We start from the raw sequence: 25000 nt of genomic DNA, 5'->3' as shown, positions 1-25000 counted from the left end.
TAAAATGAGTATTGGGTTCGATTCGTTTCGCTGACCTTACAAGATGGTACTTCAGTGTAGAGGCGGTCCAGCGTAGTAGAGGCACAAAACAGGACACACGCACTAATATACCTCCATCAATACACACTAAACTAGAATTTTTATCCTCACTATAGAGATTCATATGTTTACCTATGATATAAATGCACAGGTCTATACAGCAGTATATTTAAGCAAGAGCCTGTATATGATGGCATTTTCTGAATACGGATGATATTAACTGACTCTCATTAACCAAATTCAGTCTGTTAGTTACAAATATGGAAAACCTTTCTAAAATTATCCAACTGAGATTGCTAAAAGATTATATAACTGATTTTGACTTTATTCTGACAGGATACACAGACATGATATTAAATATTTAAATATTCTCAATGAAACATTTTTGCTGAAGATTTATTCAATGTGTTTGCCGCAAGCGTCCACGTTTCTGTGTCTCTGAAGATTCCAAACAGTCGAAGCGAGTGCTCTATCAAATATAAGACGCGTATTTCTATTATGTAGCCGGAAAAAAGAGCAAAGTACATATAACTTTCTGGACCTCTAAGAATAATGCAAGGGAGGGGATCTTTTCTCAACCCAGAGACCTCGTTAAAAGGTTTACAACAGAATAATTTCTGCTAAAGTACCCATTAACCAGATGCTTGCATTTCAACGGGTGACAATTAAATTCAACGGTAATTAAAGGCAAGTGTTGGATTCGAAGGGGAAAATTAAAAAAAAACAGACAAATATGCTTGTCCGATGCTTTGATCAGTCCAGTATCTTAGGCAGGTTATTTATCGACTGTGGAATTATGTAAGCAATGTAGATCCTAGTAGGAATTGAACTTGGAGCGTAAGAAACTGGAATGATTATCTTCAGGTATTTCGTCCGACGCTACAATGTTTCTTATTTCTTTATTGCCCACAAGGAGCTAAACATAGAGGGGACAAACAAAGACAGACAAAGGGATTAAGTCGATTACATCGACCCCAGTGCGTCACTGGTACTTAATTTATCGACCCCGAAAGGATGAAAAGCAAAGTCGACCTCGGCGGAATTTGAACTCAGAACGTAACGGCAGACGAAACACCGCTAAGTATTTCGCCCGGTGTGCTAACGTTTCTGCCAGATCACCGCCTTCGACGATTCAAAATTTCTAACAGTTCGGTAGCTTTATGACAAAGAAATTATGTTCACAAAGTTTTATGAGACATGAATAAATATATTATTTGTCAATGCTAAATTATTCCTATTTGAATTACGTTGCATCCTATTATCTTAGCTTGCATTTTTCGTGTATTCATACTAACGACAATAGAAATCTATACAAGGCGTGATAATTCAATATGTAGACATATCATGACCGAGTTGCTTAGAAGTTATTTTCACACTCACAGAGACCCGTGTTCTATGCAATTTCCCGGCACCAACATTTTTCTTTTTTTATCATAATTCCACGTCGACTTACGGCTACAAAATTGGTTGTATGGAATCTGTGTAGAACCCAATCGGGTAGATTGTAACCCTAATTAAAATTTCTATACTTTTCACACATTGTACCGCGCTGATACTGCTTGAGGTTTAATAGAAGTCTATATTGACTTGGAATATTCAACCTATTATTGGCTGAAGCAATGAATAAGGCATTGAGTCAATGAAGTTAATAAATACACATCCTAGAAACAAACAAGGATGCATTTACCTTTTATATTACATGTCCCCTCCACATATAAATTGGGAAAACGTGATTTAGTGAAATGTTATTACAATTTATCACAGTTCGAGAGATCTCATGAAGGATCGAGTGTCGTATGCATGCTATAACTTTCAGGAATTTGTACATAGGTATGATTAGTGAAACTAATTTTGGAAGATTGTGGTTATAGGAGACAAAACAAGAAAGTGAAGTATCTGTAGGTTGTTTACTGTTATCATAAAATGTGGATTATATTATCAATAGGTTATCGTTTTTTACTTTTAAATAAATTCTGCAGAGAAATTCCGGCTGCAAACTTTCGCGATGTTGAGAGAAGATGAGTTTTCATGTTATGCAATACTGATATTTGGTTCCATCTCCAAGATAAAAAAAAAAAATTATTGCGACATCTAAATAAACAAATGTAAGCGCAATACTGTCCGCGATTTCCCCCCCTTGATAAATTATTTGAATTTTCAATAATCTTTCAAATATAACTCCACACAATGGATGTTTACTACTCTTTACTCTTTTACTTGTTTCAGTCATTTGACTGCGGCCATGCTGGAGCACCGCCTTTTGTCGAACAAATCGACCCCAGGACTTATTTTTTTAAGCCTAGTACTTATTCTATCGGTCTCTTTTGCCGAACCGCTAAGTTACGGGGACGTAAACACACCAGCATCAGTTGTCAAGCGATGGTGTGGGGACAAACACAGACACACAAACACACATACATATATACAACGGGCTTCTTTCAGTTTCCGTCTACCAAATCGACTCACAAGACTTTGGTCGGCCTGAGGCTATAGTAGAAGACACTTGCCCAAGGTGCCACGCAGTGGGACTGAACCCAGAACCATGTAGTTGGTAAGCAAGCTAAATTTAGTGATAAGAATAGGTTTTATACTCGTGTCAGTTCTGCCCTCTCTATGTTTCTTGCTATCCATCACTCTTTCTCTTTTTCTGTCTTTCTTACTCTGCGTATCTCTTTGACAGAAACTTACGGATATCAGTCACATAGGTGGCTGGACTTCGTTACGTCTGAATGTCCTTTATCTCACTTTATGTTTCGACGCTATTCCTTGCAGCTTCAGCAGGTAAATCAAACATATGGGTGCATGGTGTAATCCTTCTTTCACCAAATTACCCGAAATTCACCAACAGGAGCCGGTGTAATCCGCACTGCAGACCATTGAACGAGTTGCTAATTTTGCTTTGTTATTGGTAGTCTATATTTCATTTTTGTATAATCATTATAACATCCAGTAGCATGGATTGTTACATAAGGCACGAAATACCTATGTCCACTTTGACAACACGTAATCATTCACATTATCACCAGATCGATAACTGAGGTAGAGTCGCTCATTTCCTTATTTTCACTGAATACAGAATTCCTCGATAGAACCTTATGAAGAATCAAATGCATGTAGCAGGTATCGTAGGTGGAATTCAATTTAAAACTTCAGTGAATAAAGCAATGCTTTATTAGGGAATTGCAGCTGTACACGAGTATTACTTTTTGCATTAGAACATACAACGATATCAGAGAGCTACCTGTGAAGTATTTTATCCTTTATCTGTGGCACTTTTATTAGAAAGATGCAGCCTACAGCAGCATTAAAGTGCTCCTATGAAGTCTGCAGGACTTGTTCTGTAGTACATTTATATAACTATCTCATCGAAACAGTTTGAGAGACACTAGGAATCTGTCTGTAGAGGAAACAATATAAAGACCGGTGATATGATATAAAACGCTACACTCTTGTTTCGCATTACCCAGAAAAGTGAAATGAAAGAATTACTAGATTTCCTCCTTTCTTTGTCTATATAACTTATTAACATAAAGCGATATGAAATATATCAAAACACGGAATTTAATATAGTTCTTGAATTTCACCTCGATCGAAACTTGCTTCAGCGAAAATACAACATATTGTTACAAGGGAGGCAGTATTTGATCATAGTTATGAAACACACTTCAATTTATTTGCTTTTAGAACTTTGCTACTCTGCTACAAATAAGTTAATATGTCCTTTTAAGATAATAAACGCCGCATTCAATATTATAAACAAACAAACAAATTACACCGTCCTAACATGCGATGTATAGTTTATAGATAAACAAGAAATGCTAAACAATTCATGATTTAAAGAATATTGGAACTGGAGATATCCGTGCATTTGTCTAGGAAAACTGAACTGAAATCATTCCTACTAAGGTATTATAATACTTTCTCCTATACTTAAACATCGTTTATCATGACACGTTTGCGTATGTATTCATTTTTCTTTGTGCTTAGGGTTCCCGTTTGTATAAGGAGTACAAAGGTTCAGTATCTAATATTGCAATATTTGTTTATAACTTCCAAAAGTTTCTTAGTATCAGACTGTTTCAACCAGATATCGATGATGATTCTGAATTCCTAGTTAACTGAAAGTTATCCTTAGCTTAACTAATTCCCTGTAACATGCAAATTTATAAATAAGCTTTCAGTTAAACTGGTGAGCTGGCATAATCGTTAGTACGGCACATAAAATGCTTAACGGCATTTCTTTTATCTCTACGATCAAATTCTTCCGAGGTCGACTTTGCTTTCTTCCTTTAAGATCGATTAATTGACAGTCGAGCACTGGGATAGCAGAAGTCGACTAGCTCCCTCGCTCGAAATTTCAAGCTTTATTCCTATAATAGGAAGGGTTATTAAACTTACAGTTACTCTAAAGTGTATTCTTGCGAAGAATACTTTTCTTGTACATAATCGTGTCTAGGGAGATAGTCAGACATCGGACAAGAGGCATTTACCATATTTAATACTGTCTTTCGATATTCTGGAAACATAGACAAAATAGCTCCCACCTCTACATTCTTGAACATTTAAAATAAATACCAGTAAGTTGTTTGGGTTGATTTTAGTGAATCTATTTATACAGGAAGTTTTCAATTTCGAAAAGAAATTAATATTGAAAACAATAAACCGATATTAATAAAATTATGACCTTGTATATGTATTCATAGCTAGTGGATACTTGAATAATCGTTTCAACAAGAAACCATACACACTTTATACGCTAAGCATTATAGAATATGTATGAAGATCAAATATGCATACACATATACATATAGTTATTAAAATATTATAATAAATATACGCCTGTGTACTTCTGTGTGTATTTACTAGACGCCGGTATTCATAGAAAACACTGTTCTAGGAACCTAATTATACTGAGAATGATGTAAATTTTCGCTATATTTTATGTGTTCTCAATGAATATATTCTGAAGTTTTATATTCGGCAACTTATTGTAATTCCTACCAAATGAAATAAAGAATACACGATTGATATTAACATGCGACAAGAAACAATAACAATGGTGAATATAATATAATTCTGAAAAGTAATATCAGCATTTTGTAATATGTACCCCATTCCTGGCAACTTGTACAGCCGATTGGTAAGGAAGACTAACATTCCGTCAGGAGATTGGTAGTTCTTATAATTTCACTTTCTCTATCTAGGGTATTTGGATGTGATATTCAATTCAAATCTATATTATTCTACCGATTATATGTTAGCTAACATCTTCCTTGCAATATATGTCAGTAAAAGGAAAATCTCATTGTAAAATGACGAATGGTTCGATATTATATTATTAAATCCCATTTGAATAAGTGACTCAAAATGCTACATCTTCAGAGGTTAGTATAATTAAAAGTGACTATCAATGACCCCAAAAATGTATAACATCCTTACGCACATACACACACAAACAAACACACACACACACACACATGAATTGCGTCATGAATTGTGTGCCGTATATATTCTGCTCCGTTGGACGGGACGCCGGTTGCAGAATTTCTCACATTTGCCAACTCAGTGAAATGGAGCAACGTGAAATATTAGGTTGTCAATAAAGTTTTTGCGGTTTTTAACCTTTAAATTCAGATGCAGATATCTCGGCTCAAACAAAACTTTATTAATCGAAATAAACACCATCAGAATGGTGTTACTGACAACCTAATACATTGTTTTTCTCAAGAACACAATGAATCATCTGGTGCAGGAATCGAAACTACGACCTTACGATCTCAGTATTTCTATAAGATTTGTTTATTCTTCGGATTATATTTGTAGGAGTTTTAAAAACGGCATAAAATTTAAAACCAAGAAAATGTTTACTATAAATGCTATAGTACCAAAGAAATATCTCGCATACATTAGTTAAGGATGCCTCGTTATCTTAAAGGTAATTACTATTCCAAATATAGAAATGTATCGTAATGACGGGAAAATATATCTAAAGAGATAGAGTCGGATCAAAACCAGATGCTCTTTCTGGCAAATGGCTACATTAAAAAAAATCGATCATGTCGCTTTGCTCAGGTGTGTAGGATGTGTTTTCTATGTCGAAAATTGAACTCAGGTCTGCCGTGTTACGTCTATAATACTCACTACTGTTATACTTAGAAACACTTTGTGATGAATATGCTTTTCTTTGCTAAAAGCCTTCTTCCATTAGCTTTAAGTATTTTCTGTAGTTCTGTATATATTTTCTTAATTCTAAGCTGTCAGAAAAACCAAATTCGTATTTTAGGAATACAAGCAAGACGAGGCTTATGGGATCTGTCAGAAATCTGAAGCAAGACCAAAGTACATTTATTTAATATTTTATCTTCGATAAACTCAATATAGTGACTTGGATTTATTACATACGATTACAGATGTAGACAAAATTTCTTGTTACCTCACTTTGTGACATTTTTAGCAAAATATATCCGGGTCTATGTTCTTAACTGTTTTACAATACAACCAATAATACATGATTTCTTATTGATATTTAACCACGTCATTTGTCATCGTTATATGAAAGAGGAAATTCCAGCTATGGCCATCCAGTTTTTTGCTTTTCTTTTTGTATAGATGGCTTCAGCTAATGTATCCTTTCATTAAAGATTTAGGGTGCGTTTATGTTATATTTGACTGTTTTTTGGAGTAGGTTGAGTCAGCCTCCCTTGTTTTAGCAGTATATGAACGTAAATACAGACTACGATGTTTTTAAGCTCATGTATAAATTCTATTGCTTGTGGATGTTCCATAATTCTCAATGAAGAGCATTTATTATTTCTCGATCCACAGCATCCCTTACTCATAAACCTAGCGTAGAAACGAGTAAATATTGTATGAACACGTTTATCATTAAATAAAATCATTAGTCCAGATCGACGCAGTACATTGTGATATGGCTGTGCTTCTGGAGAGATGAACGGCATCAATATTAAAATGATACCTTATCAACCCCGGAAATTAATTGATAAACTGTGTTACGTTTATACGAGCTGATAAATGAGTTAAAGCCACACTAATCTGTAGATAATCCAGTTATTTACACGTTAATTCCAGAAACAAGGAATATCAAACAACTGCATACTCTTCGTCGAAACCGACGGAAACCGACATTAATTAATTTAATAGCCCACATTACTTCACAATACTGATAACCCTTTCTGTTATAGGCATAAGGTCTGAGATTTGGGGGAGGGGGGGGGGGGGGCTATCAATCATGTTGACCCCAGTACTCAACTGGTACTTGTTTTAGCGACCCGAAATGATAAAAAGCAAAGTCGACGTCGGTGCAATCTGAACTCAAAACATTTCGTCCGGCGGGCTAACGATTCTGCTACCTTTTCAGCAATGCTGGCAATGCTGGTAATGCGATCATCTCTCTATATCTCTCTCTATGCATCTGTAATCCAAATATCCAAGTTGTAACATTGAGTTGCGCTCTTCCACGACTTCTTTTAACGATAAAAGTGTGCAGACGTTTCTACATTTAAATTACAAATTCAATTTGATTGCAAATTCATAACTTATTCGGTATATCATAGAAAATGAAAAGCTCGCCAACAACAAAATTTCAATATAAATTTACGATTCTGTGTTTCATTCTGCCGCGTAATTTGTCTCTCAAACTCATGACAAATCATTGGACCATCCTGGGCTATAGCAGAAAATTCCTGCACAATAGGCGCGGGAGTGGCTGTGTGGTAAGTAGCTTGCTTACCAGCCACATGGTTCTGGGTTCAGTCCCACTGCGAGGCACCTTGGGCAAGTTTCTTCTACTGTAGCCTCGGGCCGACCAAAGCCTTGAGAGTGGATTTGGTAGACGGAAACTGAAAGAAGCCCGTCGTATATATGTTTTTATATATATGTGCGTGTTTGTGTGTCTGTGTTTATCTCCCCAACATCGCTTGACAACCGATGCTGGTGTGTTTACGTCCCCGTAACTTAGTGGTTCGGCAAAAGAGACCGATAGAATAAGTACTAGGCTTACAAAGAATAAGTTCTGGGGTCGATTTGTTCGACTAAAGGCGGTGCTCCAGCATGGCCGCAGTCAAATGACTGAAACAAGTAAAAGAGTAAAGAGTAATTCGCCGCGTGACTAAACTAAAGACTACGTACTTGAAAAGTGAACTCCTAAAATTCACAACATCTACGTCTATACCTTAACGATTTAAACCAGCACAGTTGACGAGATTTCTACAGATTCTCCTGTTTGTTAAAGTCCGTCATTTTCTGTTTCTCTCTAAGGAAAAGAAATGCTTCTATATAACTACGCACTGCTGGAAAATGTTGAATTATAAAATCATTATAAACAACACGACAGTTTTACTTCTCTTGATGATAGTTTAGCTGGAATATATTTTTCTATTTAATATTTTTGATTATTCTTTTAAATCTGAATTTTACAAAATCATATTCTGTCAAACAGTGTGTGTGTGTGTGTGTGTGTGTGTGTGTGTGTATCTATGTGTCCTCCTTTGTGTTTCTGTATATCTTACTTGAAAAAAGAATTATCCTGGTGCTGTGTTCATGTTGTGTTTCTCAGAATGTAAATTAATTGTTTGAGAAATACTGAGGAATAAAAATCTGTACGAGACTAGAATAGTTCCTGCGACGTTATGCTTGGTAACAACTTCGGAGGAGGTAATCCAGCATGATTTGCTGACATAGAAGTGAAACTAATTATATAATAATAAAAACGATGAATTAAACTTCACAGTGAAATATATTTTGCTTCCCGTTTTGTATATTCACTCGTTCTGAGTTCAAATATTTAAAATTTGCCTTACAATATTCATACATTTATTATTTACTATGTTTGTCTGTTTACTTAATGTCTTATATATATATATATATATATATATATATATATATATATATACATTGCTTGCTACTTTCAGCAGATTAACAAATCAGTGTTGAGTGATCTTGCCATGTAGTTGTGCCACGAAACTTTCTTTAGAAATTACGTATAGATTTTGCATGAAGAAATTCAGATCCCCCACCCCTACTATCTGAGTAGTTCGATCGTTCACAGAATGTCGTTAACAACGTTTGTATTCAGGTGTTGTTACTCTGTATTGGCGATTGTCGTAAGTTCCAGTGTTAATATATGCACTACAAAGAGCCTGATGTATGCTCTCAAGCAGTATTTGGATAATGGTTATATACTTTTTTTAATGTCTGAATGTTGATAGATGTAATAAAACATTTTGCATATTACATTACATTACAAATCCGTCAACTAGAAAATGTCCATTAACGTAAGGACAAAATGCATAAAATTTATATTTCTGTACCAAATACAGAAATAAATGAATGAATAAATAAATAAATAAATAAATAAATAAATAAATACAAATGATATAAAATCGATTTCCAACAATCTTCAAGAAAACGAGAATAAAATATACAACATTCAATGTATAAAGTGGTACAATCTTCATTTCATGTCATAAAATTATACATACATAAGTGTGCGTGCGTGTGTGTATATACATACATACATACATACATACATACACACACACACATATATATATATATATATATTTATATATATATAAATACGTATACACACACACATATAGCTACACTAAAATGTACTGTAATTTTTCACTATATGTAATTCTATTCAATATCATAGAGCTCTGCATGACCTTTATCCACAGGTTGATCCTGATCAGGCCGACTTATGATCAAAAATATTCAAGCTGTGATGACACTGTTTACATCATTTCATAGAAGATCAATAGCATTAAAATAAATGTTTAACCTTGGAATAGTTAAACCTGACATATATCACAGAATGTGTTTCGCATCTTTTGTGGAAATGATTGGAAAAAAAAGATTTGGCAAACTATTTTTTGTGGGTTCACTGCCGACGCGAGGCTTATTGAAGTGGGTATACAAAGGCTCATTTAGTGACCTGTAGCATTTTATGTATTAAATGTTCTGATCCTAAATTATCTTATTATATCTTCTCTTCTTCTAGTCAGGTGTCGCACTATGCGATGCTGTGGTCATCACGATGTCTTGTCACCTTTTCCTGTCCTCTATCCCATGGACAGCTGAGAATAAAGACAATCCTGTGGCTATGATGTCTTTCAGCCAAGAAGTGGGTGGTCTGCCTCTTTTACGTCGGCCGTTCACCTTGCCAGTTATGATCGTTCGCACAAGTCCATTCTGGCGCATGACAGGGCCAAAGAACCGTAGCTTCCGCTTCATGATGTTTCGCCGAAGCGTCATCTCGCAACCGAGCTTTTCTAGTACCCAGTTGTTCGTCTTTCTCTCCTTCCACGACACTCTAAGGATTCTGTGGTAACACCACATTTGAAAAGCGCTCACTCTTTTCTCGTCTGCCTTCAACATTTGAATGATAATATAGTTGAATTTATGTTCATTGAAACCCTCAAAGGGGAGGCTTCCGTCCCAACAGGTTGCTGATACATCTTTTATTCTGAAGTCAATTGTAGTAAATCTTTGGATATGAGATTGATGGCAGCCCAAATGTATGCAGGAAGTTAGATAGGTATGGCTGCCGCCTTTAAGAGTTTTATACTAGGTTGAATTGAAGCAGACTTTATGTAACCTGTATTGTAACAGGGATTAAAATATACAGCGCAACATGAACCTCTGAATGCACAGGTGGTTTGAGTCACCTTGAAAGTAAGCTAAATTTCTCTTACATATCATTGACCATACCATCTTAGATCAGAGATTGCACTCTGACCAATTCAAAATACAAAAAGTAAAAATATGGCATGCTGAAACCTGCACTGTATTGATCTGGTTTAATATGAGATTAAACTACATTTCACTCAAGAATACCGGATTAAGATCAGTCAGTCACGTATTAGAACCACTATACGGAGATACGAATCAGGCGTATATGCCACCAGTTCGAGATATTTGCAAATAAATAGATATACGATTTCCATGAAATACATACACAGACACACTACCTTCATATAACAATTTACATAATGTGTGTAAAGTGTAGCAAATTCACTTTGGCAAAGTAGAATACAATCAGCTTGTTTCGAATATACAAAATTTAGAACACTTCAGTATAGAAGCTGAGTCTTTTAAAAGGCATCTGGAGATGTGTCAGTGTAGAGGCAATAACTTAATGCATTTCAGAAGCAATAGGTAGGCGTCTGCAAACACAAATTTAACATTCGAATTTCTCAACTGTTAACAGTTTATAGCATGATTTGAATATCGCAGCCCAAACATCTTTGCACGCTGTGCATCTCTGCACATGTCATAAAGTTTAATGTTGTTTACAGTTTAGTTCCCATTTCGAGTGATATTCTGTTCAAGATTAAGGATTCTTAAAACCAAAACATCGAATAAATTTGTTTTGCTCCAACTCTATATTATTAAAGTGTATTTTATTACTTTTCAATTTTTATAACTGAAACAACAATGCTTCTAGTAAATTACAAGATCATATTTTAACAGGATTTTTGTTTTCATTTCTACCATTAGCGCTAAAAACATCGTACACGTTCCTATCAAATACATGCACACAAATACAAGCTGATATATGTGCGCACACAGACACACACATACATTACCACATAGACACCAACACAAACACATATAGTGGCAAGTTTATAAATATAATACTTATCTGAATCTGTGAGGTTTGAGGTGAGTGTTCGTACATTTGTATGCAAGCGCATGTGTGTGTATGTCACGCGTAGAAAGCTTATGCGTGTGTGAATGTGATTTTTGCGTGTATATGTACGTGTGTACACATATAAATATATGTATATAGGAAGTAGGTAGAGGAGACATAGAGGTGCAGATGTGTAGACACACACATAAATATATAATGAGTTTATAAACATTATCAATGCTGTTCCCAGCAGTGTGAACACTACGATTGTTTCACTATATGTTGCTAAAAAAGAAGGGAGAGTTAATGGGCTGAAATGTGGAATATAAATGTAGAGCCAGGTTATAAACAATGAAGTTTGAGTAAAATCTTTCAGAAAGGAAAAGCACAAGTAGATCTACTGTAGTTAAACAAACAGCTATAAAGTAAACACAGGTGAGTAATTTTAGAAAAAATAAGCGAAGCAAAAGACAACAAAATTATTCTTCATGTGAATACAAAATAGTTGTTATTAGTGAGATATGTCGAGGAAAGACGGTCGAAAGAGGATGATTAGAAGAGTTAAATGTAATAAAAGTAGAGAAAGAAATGTGGATCATAGAAGTAGGATACAAATGCACACAACAGTCCAAATGTACGAGTGTAGCTAATTTTCCATGAATTATTCGGTTGGAGAATTGTGCGAGTAAGGAAGAAGAATTCGAGTATATAGGTAACTAATCACACATAAATTAATGCGCACACACGTACATACATACACACACACACACACACACACACACACACACACACACACATATATATATATATATATATATATATATATATATATATATATATATATATATATAGCTATTAATATCTGTGAATGTATGAACACGGATGTACATAAAAAACACATGCATTCATACAAAAATTATATATTGATATGAATGTATGAATATGTATGTGCCTATGAATATTTACATATAAAACCTCATAAATACACAATTACATATCGAGAAATACCACTGTTCAGTAAAGTACTAATTACACATTCACCTGTAGAGTTTACATATATTTCCGTTAACTACTCATATAAATACATATATAGTACTAATAAATTCTACTAACTACAATCATGCATATTTTTATTTTACGTCTTTCTATCTTTCTCAGTAAAAGAACATGTTGCATTATATTTGTAAAGTTTTATTTTTCCTATCAGAATTACTCTCTTGCATACATAATACAGTAATCTGTATTTTTACAATATTATCACCATTGTATCGTTTGCTCTAATCCTTTCAGCTTCCTTTTCTCTCATTTCTTATTTATATAATTCTAATCCGCTTCTTGATCATGTAGTTTGTCTTGTTTCTATTATATAGTTTATATATGTGTATATGTATATATATATGTGGAATTAATCAACAGTAGAGCAAGCTGTTGGAGCGCAATTGAAACGCATATTGCTAACAAGAAATTTGCATGCATATATATTTAATTTTTTACGGCTTGGCTATTGTTATGTCGTTTGCAGTATCGCTCCCTGGTCAATTATTGTCCTAGGAGTGCAATAATGTTCCAGCTTTTGGCTGTATTTTTTCAAAATTAATGCATGTATTATCAGACTGTGCAAAATGTTCTGAGTGTTTTTTTTTTAAGAGCTTTGAATGTGATTTGGAACATGTGTCGTCGTTGGTATTTCTAAATTGTCTATGAACCTCGTGGAGATATCGTCACAAACGCTTCAACATATATGCATGGATGATTCTTAATTGACTTCAATCAAACAAAAGTTATTGACATCTAGTTCAGTGATGATACTTGAATAATTATTTCTAGAGACAGTTTCGTTAGAATTTATGTTTGAATTTCTTCAAATTTTAATTTGCTACGTTAGGATTTATTACTATTAATTAGGAAAAAATAAATATACGAATATACTGCGTCCAGTCACAAGTAGTAAATTTATTTGCCTTTTAATGGTAACTCTTTGCTTTATTTTGTTTCTGTTCTTACATTATTAATGCCGAAACGGTCAGGATATTTTTAGTTGCGACAAGATCCAATTAAAGTGAGAAAAGGTGAAGGTAATTGATTTACCACTGCCTTTGTTGGATGTGCTTAAGTTATTCAATACAGTTGGGTGTTATTTACAAAGGATTTGGGGACTATCTTTAGCAATCAGAGCAAACCCGTATGTCCTCCATAATAGGATCACAGTACATGGATAACTGAGACGGCGATATATGTAAATATTGAGTTATGAGAAACTGCACATCCTGAATTCCATTAACAAAACATTGCCGGAATCTCCTTTGGCAAAAGCGAAATATTCCTTCTAAATAATCAAATCTCGGAATATATGCTTATAACGTAAGGTCTTTCAAGTAAACTATATTTAAACATTGTTTTCGTGATTTGGTTTATAGTAAACGATAATGGAAGAAGCGAAACCTGTGTGTCTATATGTAAGGGGTTAGTCCACATTACTCCATAAAGAGCTTGAGGCTGATTTACCGGTTTCTCTGGCTTAGGATTACTCAGTTTTGACAGCTGGGTGTTCTGGAGAGACGTGAAATGAAGTGTTTTGCTCAAGAACACAATGCATTGCTCAATCCACGAATCGAAACAGTAATCTTACGATCATGAGTGCAACACCCTAAACACTAAGCTATATATATATATGTGTGTGTGTGTGTGTGTGTGTGTGTGTGTGTGTGTGTGTGTGTGTGTGTGTGTGTGTGTGTGTGTGTGTGGAGTCGCACTGGCCCAGTGGTTAAGGATGCGGACTCGCGATCATAAGATCGCGGTTTCAATTCCCAGACCAGGCGTTGTGAGTGTTTATTGAGCTAAAACACTTTAAGCTCTACAAGGCTCCGAAGGTGGTAGTGGTGAACCCTGCTGTACTCTTTCACCACAACTTTTTACCTGTTTCGGTTGTACCTGTATTTCAAAGGGCCAGCATTGTCACAGCCTGTGTCATGCTGAATCTCCCCGAGAACTACATTATGGGTACACGTGTATTTGGAGTGCTCAGCCACTTGCACGTTGATTTCACGAGCAGGCTGTTCCGTTGATAGGATCAACTGGAAACCTCGTCGTCTTAACCGACGGAGTGCCACGATATATTTGTGTACATGACAGTATTTCAAATGAGAAATTACATCTAATCAAAAGTGCTGAGCGTATATATATATATATATATATATATATATATATATATACACGATCACATGCATATCGTATTCTGTCTTTTAAATGGAGTTTTAGGGAGCAAAAGGTGGCGGAAAAATTTAGTCTCGGCATTTAGTCTTTTATCAGATGCTTTGTCAGTGGGGCCTATATTCGTAAAGAAATGCCAAAGCAAAAGAGGTCATTCGCAGTTCACTGGCATAAAATTATATCATGACATGATAGCTGTTCCTTTTCTAATGTACTGGATTATATGTACCTGTGTGTGTGTGTGTGTATTATATATAAGTATATTATATATGTATATACATGTATATATATATATATATATATATATATATATATATGTTTGCATGTATATGTATATATATATTCATGTATATATATATATGTCTGCCTGTATGTATTAGTTCAGCAGTATTGGCCTTTGTTAGCGTCAGTCAAAACTTTGTAAAACATCAGTGATACAAACGATTTAACCAGATGCAATTTTGTTCTAAATGTTGTTAGGAATAGAAGCGGTATTAAAAAAGGCCCTACTTTACAATTCCATCTTATGGGAATAATAAGATTCACAGACACTCGAGTGTATGAATTTATGTATATACATGCATATGTAAGTATGTACGCATGCCTGTATTCCTGTATAATATTAATCTATGTATGTACACAAGAATGCATGCAACTGTATGTATGTATGGGTAGATGTAGCTACGCTTAACATGTGTTTGTGTATGTAAAAAATAATATATGCAAAAATGTACGCGTGCATGTGATTTTGTATGAGTTCGAAGCAGTTTTGTTTTGCATACAAAATATGCTCATCGGTCAAAGAATTTGAGAGGAATAATAATGTGGAAATATCGTAAGATATTCGCTGACAGATCTCTAAAGAATTTTGTGGATAAAGAAAACTATTAATATTTTTTTGTAAAGGAAAGTATCACCATATTTATTTATATATATATATATATATATATATATATATATATATATATATATATATATATATGTGTGTGTGTGTGTCAAGGCGAAAAGAAAGAGAGAGAAAGAGAAACAATATATTATTGTAAAGAAGAAGAATATGATTCTGAAATTGTGATATGCTAGATACAATATGTTTGGCACTATAAACTATCGTGCAAGAACACATCAAATTTTCAAGCGTAACTCATGCAAACTGAGATTGCATATGCTTCGAAATTTCATTCCAAGCCCCAGGTATCTAAGCTATAAAATGGATGAAGAAATCTGTAATGTGTCGTTCAGTGATGCCATCCCTCTTCTTACATGAAAATATATTCCCCCTCCAAAACGTACGTATATATGTTAAAAAAAAATAAAATCCAAAAAAAGAAAAAGAAAAAAATGAAAAAAAAATATTTAAAATTACAAAAAGTAATATAAAAGATGAACAGAAAAAAAAAGAGAAAAAAGTACTGAAAATGTAGTTGTTTTTTTGTAGTGTTAGTCGTCGTAAATTGTTGTAGTAGTAGTAATAACAACAACAATAGTAATAATAATACTAATAAATAATAATAATAGTAATAACAATACTGAGTTGTGTGTTGAAAGATAATAAAACTTGTTACAACACATCATGCAATATAATTTTTATGTTAACGTTGTCGTTCATGAAAGTTTTTTTCCCCTTTCTTTTTCCTTCGGTAATTTATTTCAGCAATAATATTCTAAATTGGTCAAGAGAATTGACTAAAGTGAAATTGCAGAATTTCATGCGGAAAAATATTTAATATGACACTATGACTATAATAATATTCGGCAAATTTCTTTTACATTTTCTAAAGTAATTACCTTTCATGAACGAAAATTAGATGACTATACAATAAAAAAAAGAAAAAGAGAATAGAAGAAAAGAGAAAAAGAAAAAAGGGGGTAATTTGTTAATTTTAATGATGATGAACATGAAGTTGTTGATGAAATGTATTGAAATATAACACAATAAAAACTACAAAACATAGTAGTAGGAATATTAAAAATAGATATGATAATGATGGTGATGAGACTGAAGATGATAATAATAATAATAGTAGTAGTAGTAATGATAATAATAATGATAATAATAATAACAATTATTATCATTATCATTGTTGTTGTTATTATTTCTACTGTAAAGACAGGCTTGAAAATTTGCGGGAAGGGACTAAGTTGATTACATCAACCCCAGTACTAAACCTGGTACATATTTCATCGACCCGGAACGATGAATGGCAGAGTCGACAATCCTTTCTGCTATTAGCACAAGTCTTGGAATTTGTGGGAGGAGATGGCTAAGGCGATGACCGCGTTAATAATAATGATAGTAATGATAATAATAATGATAATAATAGCAATAATAATACAACATATATTCTGCTGAATACCACAGATTTGCTTGTCAGTTGTTTGACCATAACCAATTAAGTTTGACGATACGAGCATCTCTGATCAAGAGCAGGAGTGGTGGTGGGGGATATCATAGCCATGCGTTGAGAGTGATTGTTTGCGTTTTGGATAATTCACCCCAAGAAACATGGGTGTTTCATTTATTATCCTTCAGTAACCCTTATTTAGGGACATTTTGAGCGCACTGGGCTATTCGACCTGAGGAAAATCCTAACCTGGTATGAGCTAATTGTTTTAGTACGAAGTCATCATGTCGCACGCACATAGTTGTGGTGCATGTGCTTGGTGTACCCTTATCAGACGTATGTACTCATGACAGATAAATTGGGCTTCGGATATTTTTCTATCGACCGTCACTTGAATTGGCGTGTGCTGCTCTCTCATTGAATAATAATATGGATAAAAATAATAAGCCGGTGAACTAGCTGCAATGTAGTTGAGAAATACTATATATGCACACATACGTACCTACATACATGCATATACACTAATGTATCGAACTTGTTTAAAATGTGTTTACTGTAGTATGCGCATGGATATGTATGCACAGGACTACTCATATATACACTATGAATGTATGCATGTATGTATATATATATATATATATATATATATATATATGTAAGTATATATATATATATATATATATATATATATATATATATATATATATATATATATAGAAAAAAATTAATTAAGGTACTCAGAAACCTGGATGTTTGTACATTTACAGATTTTTATAAACGTCACATATTAAATGATGCGCTTTTCACCTAGTGGTGTAGGTTTTTCAAAAGTATATATATATATATATATAATATATATATATATATATATATATATATATATATATATATATATATATATATGTACATCTGCGAATGGATCAATTTAAATTATTCTTCAGTGTTTGTAGCAGCCATAGAAAATAGAACAGCGACATAGTTTAACAAATGTGTATTATATGCAATATTGCTGGTTATTGTAGGCAATAAATTTGCTGGTAAATGTAGGCACAACAAGCATTAGTTAAGAACACACACACACACACACACACACACACGACGTATAATAGAAGTGTGAATAGAAGATAATGATGAATCACATACTCTGTAGTATTTAATTAGTCTCACAAAAGAATATATATATATATATATATATATATATATATATATATATATATATATATATATACTAACATACATACACATATATATATAAATACATACATACACAATACATACACATATATATATAAATACATACATACACACACATATGTATATACATATATATATATATATATATATTTATATATATATATATATATATTCATTTTAGCATGTTATAATAGATATAAATGCGAATTCATTAAAATATTTATTTATAGAATATTTCTTAACAAGTTAATCTTTTTATTAAATATTTAATATTCTCTTAATATATATATCAGAGAGACACCATTTAAAAAAAAAACATATATTGCTCATTACATTAAATATAAAGAATCATTATATTATATATATATATATTGATATGTTTGTGTTTATGCTTTATCTTGTGCCTTTACTGATTTTCATATCACATATTCTTTTGTCCAGGATCTGAAGTTGCTCCCCGAGCTGTTTCAACCCGGATTGTCAGCGGAATTTGGTGGTTCTTCACTCTAATAATGATATCCTCTTATACGGCAAATTTAGCCGCCTTCTTAACCATTGACCGGTTGGATACCACGATTGAGAGCGTCGAAGATCTTGCCAAACAGACGGATGTACACTACGGGACATTGAAAGGGGGATCATCTAAAGCATTCTTCGAGGTAACATTCTTATATTTTATACATTTTATTACCACCTTGGCTTAACGTACCCTCTCAAAATATCTATTCATCTATGCCTCTAAATATGTATTTCTTTTTTACTTGTTTCAGTCATTTGACTGTGGCGATGCTGGAGCACCGCCTTTAGTCGAGCAAATCGACCCCAGGACTTATTCTTTATAAACCTAGTACTTATTCTATCGGTCTCTTTTTGCCGAACCGCTAAGTTACGGGGACGTAAACACACCAGCATCGGTTGTCAAGCGATGTTGGAGGGACAAACACAGGCACACAAACACACACACATACACACACACACACACACATATATATATACATATATACGACGGGCTTCTTTCAGTTTCCGTCTACCAAATCCACTCACAAGGTTTTGGTCAGCCCGAGGCTATAGTAGAAGACACTTGCCCAAGGTACCACGTGGTAGGACTGAACCCGGAACCATGTGGTTCGCAAGCAAGCTACTTACCACACAGCCACTCCTACGCATATGCCTATAAATATGTATTATAAAAATGCATGATATATCTAAAGTTGTAATAGTCCATCATGAATATAGTATCGGTTTTAAATTTTGACACAAGACCAGCAATTTCGGAGATGGTGGCATAATTGAATAATAAAATCCAGTGTTCAACTGATATATATTTTTTTTGTCCATTGCAAAAGGATGAAAGGCATGGTCAACGTCAGTAGAATTTGAACACTGGACTTAAAGACGGACGAAATGCCACTAAGCATTGTACCCGGTGTGCTAACGACTCTGTCAGCTACCTGCCTTTGAAAATAAAACGTTTACCGCACCTAGATTTCCCAAGTGGTCACCCATATAAGTACTAACTTTGCTCAACGTTGCAGCATGAATATAAATCTTGGATGGATGCAAGGAGAGTACTTTTAATTATAAGTCTCTACTAACTGGGTCCGTCTGAAGCTATTATTAACATGCACCATGCTCTCACAGAGACTATAAGTGTGTGTGTATGTGTGCATATATATATATATATATATTTATTCACCCCCTCCCGCATATCCACATATATATCGGAGCTACCTGGTAATTTCACTTGTTCACCTTGCACCGTCTCTACGCTGGCTACAGGAAATCCTTGGCCCATGTTGCTGATATTTTCATCAGTAAGTGAATAGCCACACAGTGATAATATCTGTTTCACTGTTCAAAACTGGCTTTTATGTATGAAAGAGAATAGGAGGCTAGGACACATGTATAAAACATTTTATGAATTGAATAAGTTAATATATTCTATTATAAACTAATGTCTACTAAAATATCTCAAGTAATTTTGAGGTGAGAGAGTAAGTCGGCACCATTTATGCCAGTATTTGACAGATGCTGTACTTCATCGACCCAAAAGGTTGAAAGTCAAATTGATTTTTGTTAAGATTTGAACACAGAACATAAATGGAGATATCATAAAGTAAAATGCTTTTCTTCGATGATTTAACAACCTGTTGGCATTGCTTTCTGTGTCCACTACAAATCATAAGTAGAGATGTTTAGGCGGCGAGTTAGCGGAACCGGTAGCACGTCGGGCAAAATACTTAGCGGTATTTTTTCTGTTTTTACGTTCTGAGTTCTAATTCCGCCGAGGTCGACTTTGCATTTCATCCTTTCAAGTTCGATAAATTAAGCACCGGTTTTCCGATTTTACGTTCTGAGTTCTAATTCCGCCGAGGTCGACTTTGCATTGCATCCTTTCAGGTTCTATAAATTAAGCACCGGTTAAGCAATGAGATAAATGTAATCGACTAGCTTCTCTCCCACAAAATTGCTGGTCTTGTGCCAAAATTTGAAGTTATTAATTAGTAACATTCAGAGTTAAAGAATGGACACCCACTTAACATATGAAAATATATAACATTGATGTGAATGTCCAAAGGAAATACGGTTATAAACGAACAGTTTACATCCTCAATGAGCTACCAATATCATTAGCTTTTACAATTTATTTTATTTTTGTTATGAACAACATGTGTGTCATCTTTGGGATACGTATTTTAAAAAAATGTAAGCACGTATACACTGGGAAAAAACTCTGATCTATGTCAAGGAATTCAGCGACCGTGGTCGTGTCACTAACTCTTCACATGTACTGAAAGACATGAGTGAGTTAATGTGCTCATATAATTAGGTTTATAGTGTTAAGTTTTATAAAATGAGGAAACATACTGAAATAATTAAAAAATGGCTAAAAGATATATGAAAATTAAATCTATAAATACGAAAAACTGGTTGCATTTATAGAGGCAGGACATAAAACAGGGTCAAACTGAATTAAATTATAGACGTTCTAATTTACCAAGATTATACAAATTAGCTAGAATGATTCAAACTTCTATTGAAATCTCTCGTACATCATTAATCTGTAGCAATTATGATCTATGTATTCCCTTATACTAATTTATTTATTTATTAGAAGGGGAAAATTTGTCCAATCCTGCTTGGTAGTTATGGTTGTTGATAGCATAATGCAGACGGAAATTTCTTATAAATGTTAAATTTTATTTACGAGTACAGCGCAATCTCTGAAAATATTCGATTATATGATAAGGTTTTATTTCCATTTATAATGAGGAGTGTTATTAGGGAGAAGAAATGTGTGAGAATGTAACTAAATTATTCGTCAGCAAATTCTTCTCTTTTACTTCTTGTATTTGTACCGCGTAAGCTTTCTCATTCTAAAGACAAATGAAAGGAAATTTGGATACAGTGACAGGTCATTTTCATAGTATGTTCTTTTGATGTTTAGCAATGCAAGAGCACTGCCCTCTTAAGACACGGGCACACTAGGCTCAGGGGCCTCAGAGATATACGCGCCTAAATTGGATCTATGTATGCTGTGGCTTGTTGACAACTGAATAATAAGGTTCATTGGGAAGGACCTCGACAAAGTTTACGTCTACAAAATTCACACGCAAGATATTGGTCAACCAGGGCTTTAGAAGGAGACATTTTAACAAGTGCCACCCACTAGGACTGAACCCGAAAACACGTAGTGGCGAAGTAGACGTCTCTACTACACCGCCACACCGACGTCTATGTCTATGCATAAATGTGTTTATATATATATATATATATATATATACGCACATAGGCACACATAAATATATGTGTATGTAGGTAGATAGCGGAGAGAGAAAGAAAGAGAGATTTTTATAATTCAATCTCATGATTTTACATATTTAAAGAAAGGAAATTTTAAAAAGAAAAAAAAATTAAGCAGTGCGTTCTAAGTCCCAATGAAGCAATACATGTTATTTTGTTTTTAGTGTAAAACGATTTATGAACTAGAAATGTGTGTGTGTGTGTGTGTGTGTGTGTGTGTGTGTGTGTGTGTGTGTGTGTGTGTGTGTGTGTGTGTGTGTGTGTGTAAATATATGTACATATTGTGTATGTTTGTGTGCGAATATGGGTGCGTGTATGAATGCATGTATGTATACTTTTTATGTGCTATTTGACGGAAGAAAAATCTATATTTGTATATTAGGAGCTAATATACAGCCTGTACTGTACAAAATAACTTTTTCCAGAAAACATACGAAATATATAATAAAAATGAGCTATATTAAATAAAAAAAGAAATATATAAGGCAATAGCCGAATAAGAATACGTATATACAAAACATGATTGTTAGTAATTCCCAAGAAGATAATAATTTTTTTGTCCAAAAAATATATTTATAAGAAAAATATTATCAACGCTGCTAGATAAAGACAAGAATAGAATTATATTAAGAAAATATAATGTTGAATATTCTTTAATTTTCCTTTTTCCTTATGATGGAATGATATCAAAACTTCTTATACATCTAAACACTTATGCATACAAAAGCAACTGGAGGTAAATGTCATTTTATTTCCCCAAAAACTTGAATGCGTCTACATTTTTTTATAATGTTTTCTATAAAATAAAATGATTCGTCGGTATTTTTTCTAAAGCAAAGAAATAATGCAGAATATTCAAATATGATAAAAAAAAAAACAGAAATACAAGAGAAAAAAACACACAAAATGATTTGGAATGGATCCATGTACTTCGCCAGTTTAGCTGTCCTTATTGTTCTTTGAAATGACATTACAAGGCAGACAAATCAATGTATAAATTATTTTCATAATCTGAATCATAATAGTAATGAAAGAAAAGATGTAACATCAGAGACAACGTATGTTCTGCTTATAGAGGGAACTTCTAAGAAAGCGTTGTGTATGAATCTGTGAAAGTAAATATCAAGGCTACATACGTACACATAGTGACGCGAATCCACGCTCACAAACACATATTTAATATATGTGTGCGTTTGTGTTTGTGTGTGTGTGCGTGCGTAGCTCTATCTCCTTCTTCTCCTTTCTCTCTCTATATATTTATATATGTGTGTATATACATATCTAAAAATAAGATCCAAGGATGAAGTTAGTGAGCTCAAGCAGTCCGTAGAAAATATGAAAAAAAAACCCCTATTTTCAGGAACAATAGAGGTTTATTGGCGCAAAGAGGTTGTGAATTGGTTCCCTACTTAATCACGATAAGCTGAAAAGAATTAATCTTATAGTTAATCTTATAGTTAATCTTATAGTTAATCTTATAGTTCATGGTTAGCAACTGAAGTTGTTGCATATGAGAATAAGCATTCAAAAATTAAGGAATGGAGTAGATAAAATTCAGGCTACATATATTTCATAGATAGCAAATTCTCAGATGTAAATTATCCAAACGAGGGTTAGACCGCAAGGACAATTTGATAACATGAAGTTAGCATCGTCGTTACGAGATCCCGCGTTAACTCGTTAGGAATTCGACCGAATCCCCAACGAGTTAACATGGCCGCAGTCTAATGACAGAAACAAGTAAAATTTAAAAAGATAGAAAGCGAATATAATACGATCAGTATAAAAACAACACACACGCATGTATAGAGATTGGTGCAAGCTAGGTTGTGTGGGAAAAAGGTTGGTTCACAGCGACGTGTCTCCAGTCTCAGACGCAGTTCATGTCTTTTGGGGTGTGTTTTGGGAGTTCTACATCTCTGGGCCGAGCAAAGCCTTTTTAGTGAAAATATTGGATGAAAACTGATACAAGCCAGTCATGTACGTGTGTATATATATATATATATATATATATATATATATATATATATTCAGACGTTATTTTTGTGTTGGTGCGTACATTCTTGCGCTTGTGTGTGTGTGTCTATATATATATAGGTGTTGGTGTTTTAAACGAATTGGCAATGAAAAAGATTTCATTCTACTATACACATGAAATCACTATCTATTTCCTCGCGTTTTCTAATTGAAGTGAAAAATACCACTCGCACTCAGAAACAAACACGTACACATATTTATGTGTGTGTGTGTGTATATATATATATATATATATATATATATATATATATATATATATATATACGTGTGTGTGTGATAGAGAAGGAGAGGAAGAAAGAAAATGTGTGTATGTATGTATGTATATATATATATATATATATATATATATATATGCATACTACAAGAGGGAAAGTGGGGATGAAAGTCATTTCTTATCATTTTGCCATCCTCTTTGTTGTCACTATCCTATATGAATATAATGACGTGTTTTTATCTAGTCAGGCTATAAACAAAAACTAGCATTTAACAGTTTCATTTTCTTCGAGAATGTCTCCTAGTCGTTTATTTTATCACTAAATACATACAAATACATTTGTATGAACAGTGTGCAATACAGACAGCGTCTTTTATTTCTTATCTTTTTAATGATATAGTGAGCTGTTATATTCCTTTCTAGAATATTACTATTTGATTATTCACTTATTTCTACTTAGACAATTTCTAAGATTTAGTATTGTCAAAATATTTGGTTTTTTCC

The 25000-nt window shown here is 33.6% G+C and overlaps 1 protein-coding gene across 2 annotated transcripts in view; it reads left to right on the top strand.

Annotated features, from left to right (window-relative positions):
- LOC106876162 (glutamate receptor ionotropic, kainate 2) overlaps window positions 1-25000 on the top strand; it is a 260251-nt gene that overhangs the window by 184551 nt on the left and 50700 nt on the right. For both annotated transcript variants that reach the window (XM_089338814.1, XM_089338815.1), the window contains exon 11: window positions 18883-19100. In XM_089338814.1, coding sequence (XP_089194940.1) covers window positions 18883-19100 — 218 coding nt within the window. The remainder of the gene's footprint in view (window positions 1-18882; window positions 19101-25000) is intronic.

Source organism: Octopus bimaculoides, chromosome 21 (assembly GCF_046866305.1).
Source record: "Octopus bimaculoides isolate indiv1 chromosome 21, ASM4686630v1, whole genome shotgun sequence".
Taxonomy (NCBI): domain Eukaryota; kingdom Metazoa; phylum Mollusca; class Cephalopoda; order Octopoda; family Octopodidae; genus Octopus; species Octopus bimaculoides.
Note: the sequence above shows the minus strand (reverse complement) of the source record. Positions and strands in the feature narration are given on the sequence as shown.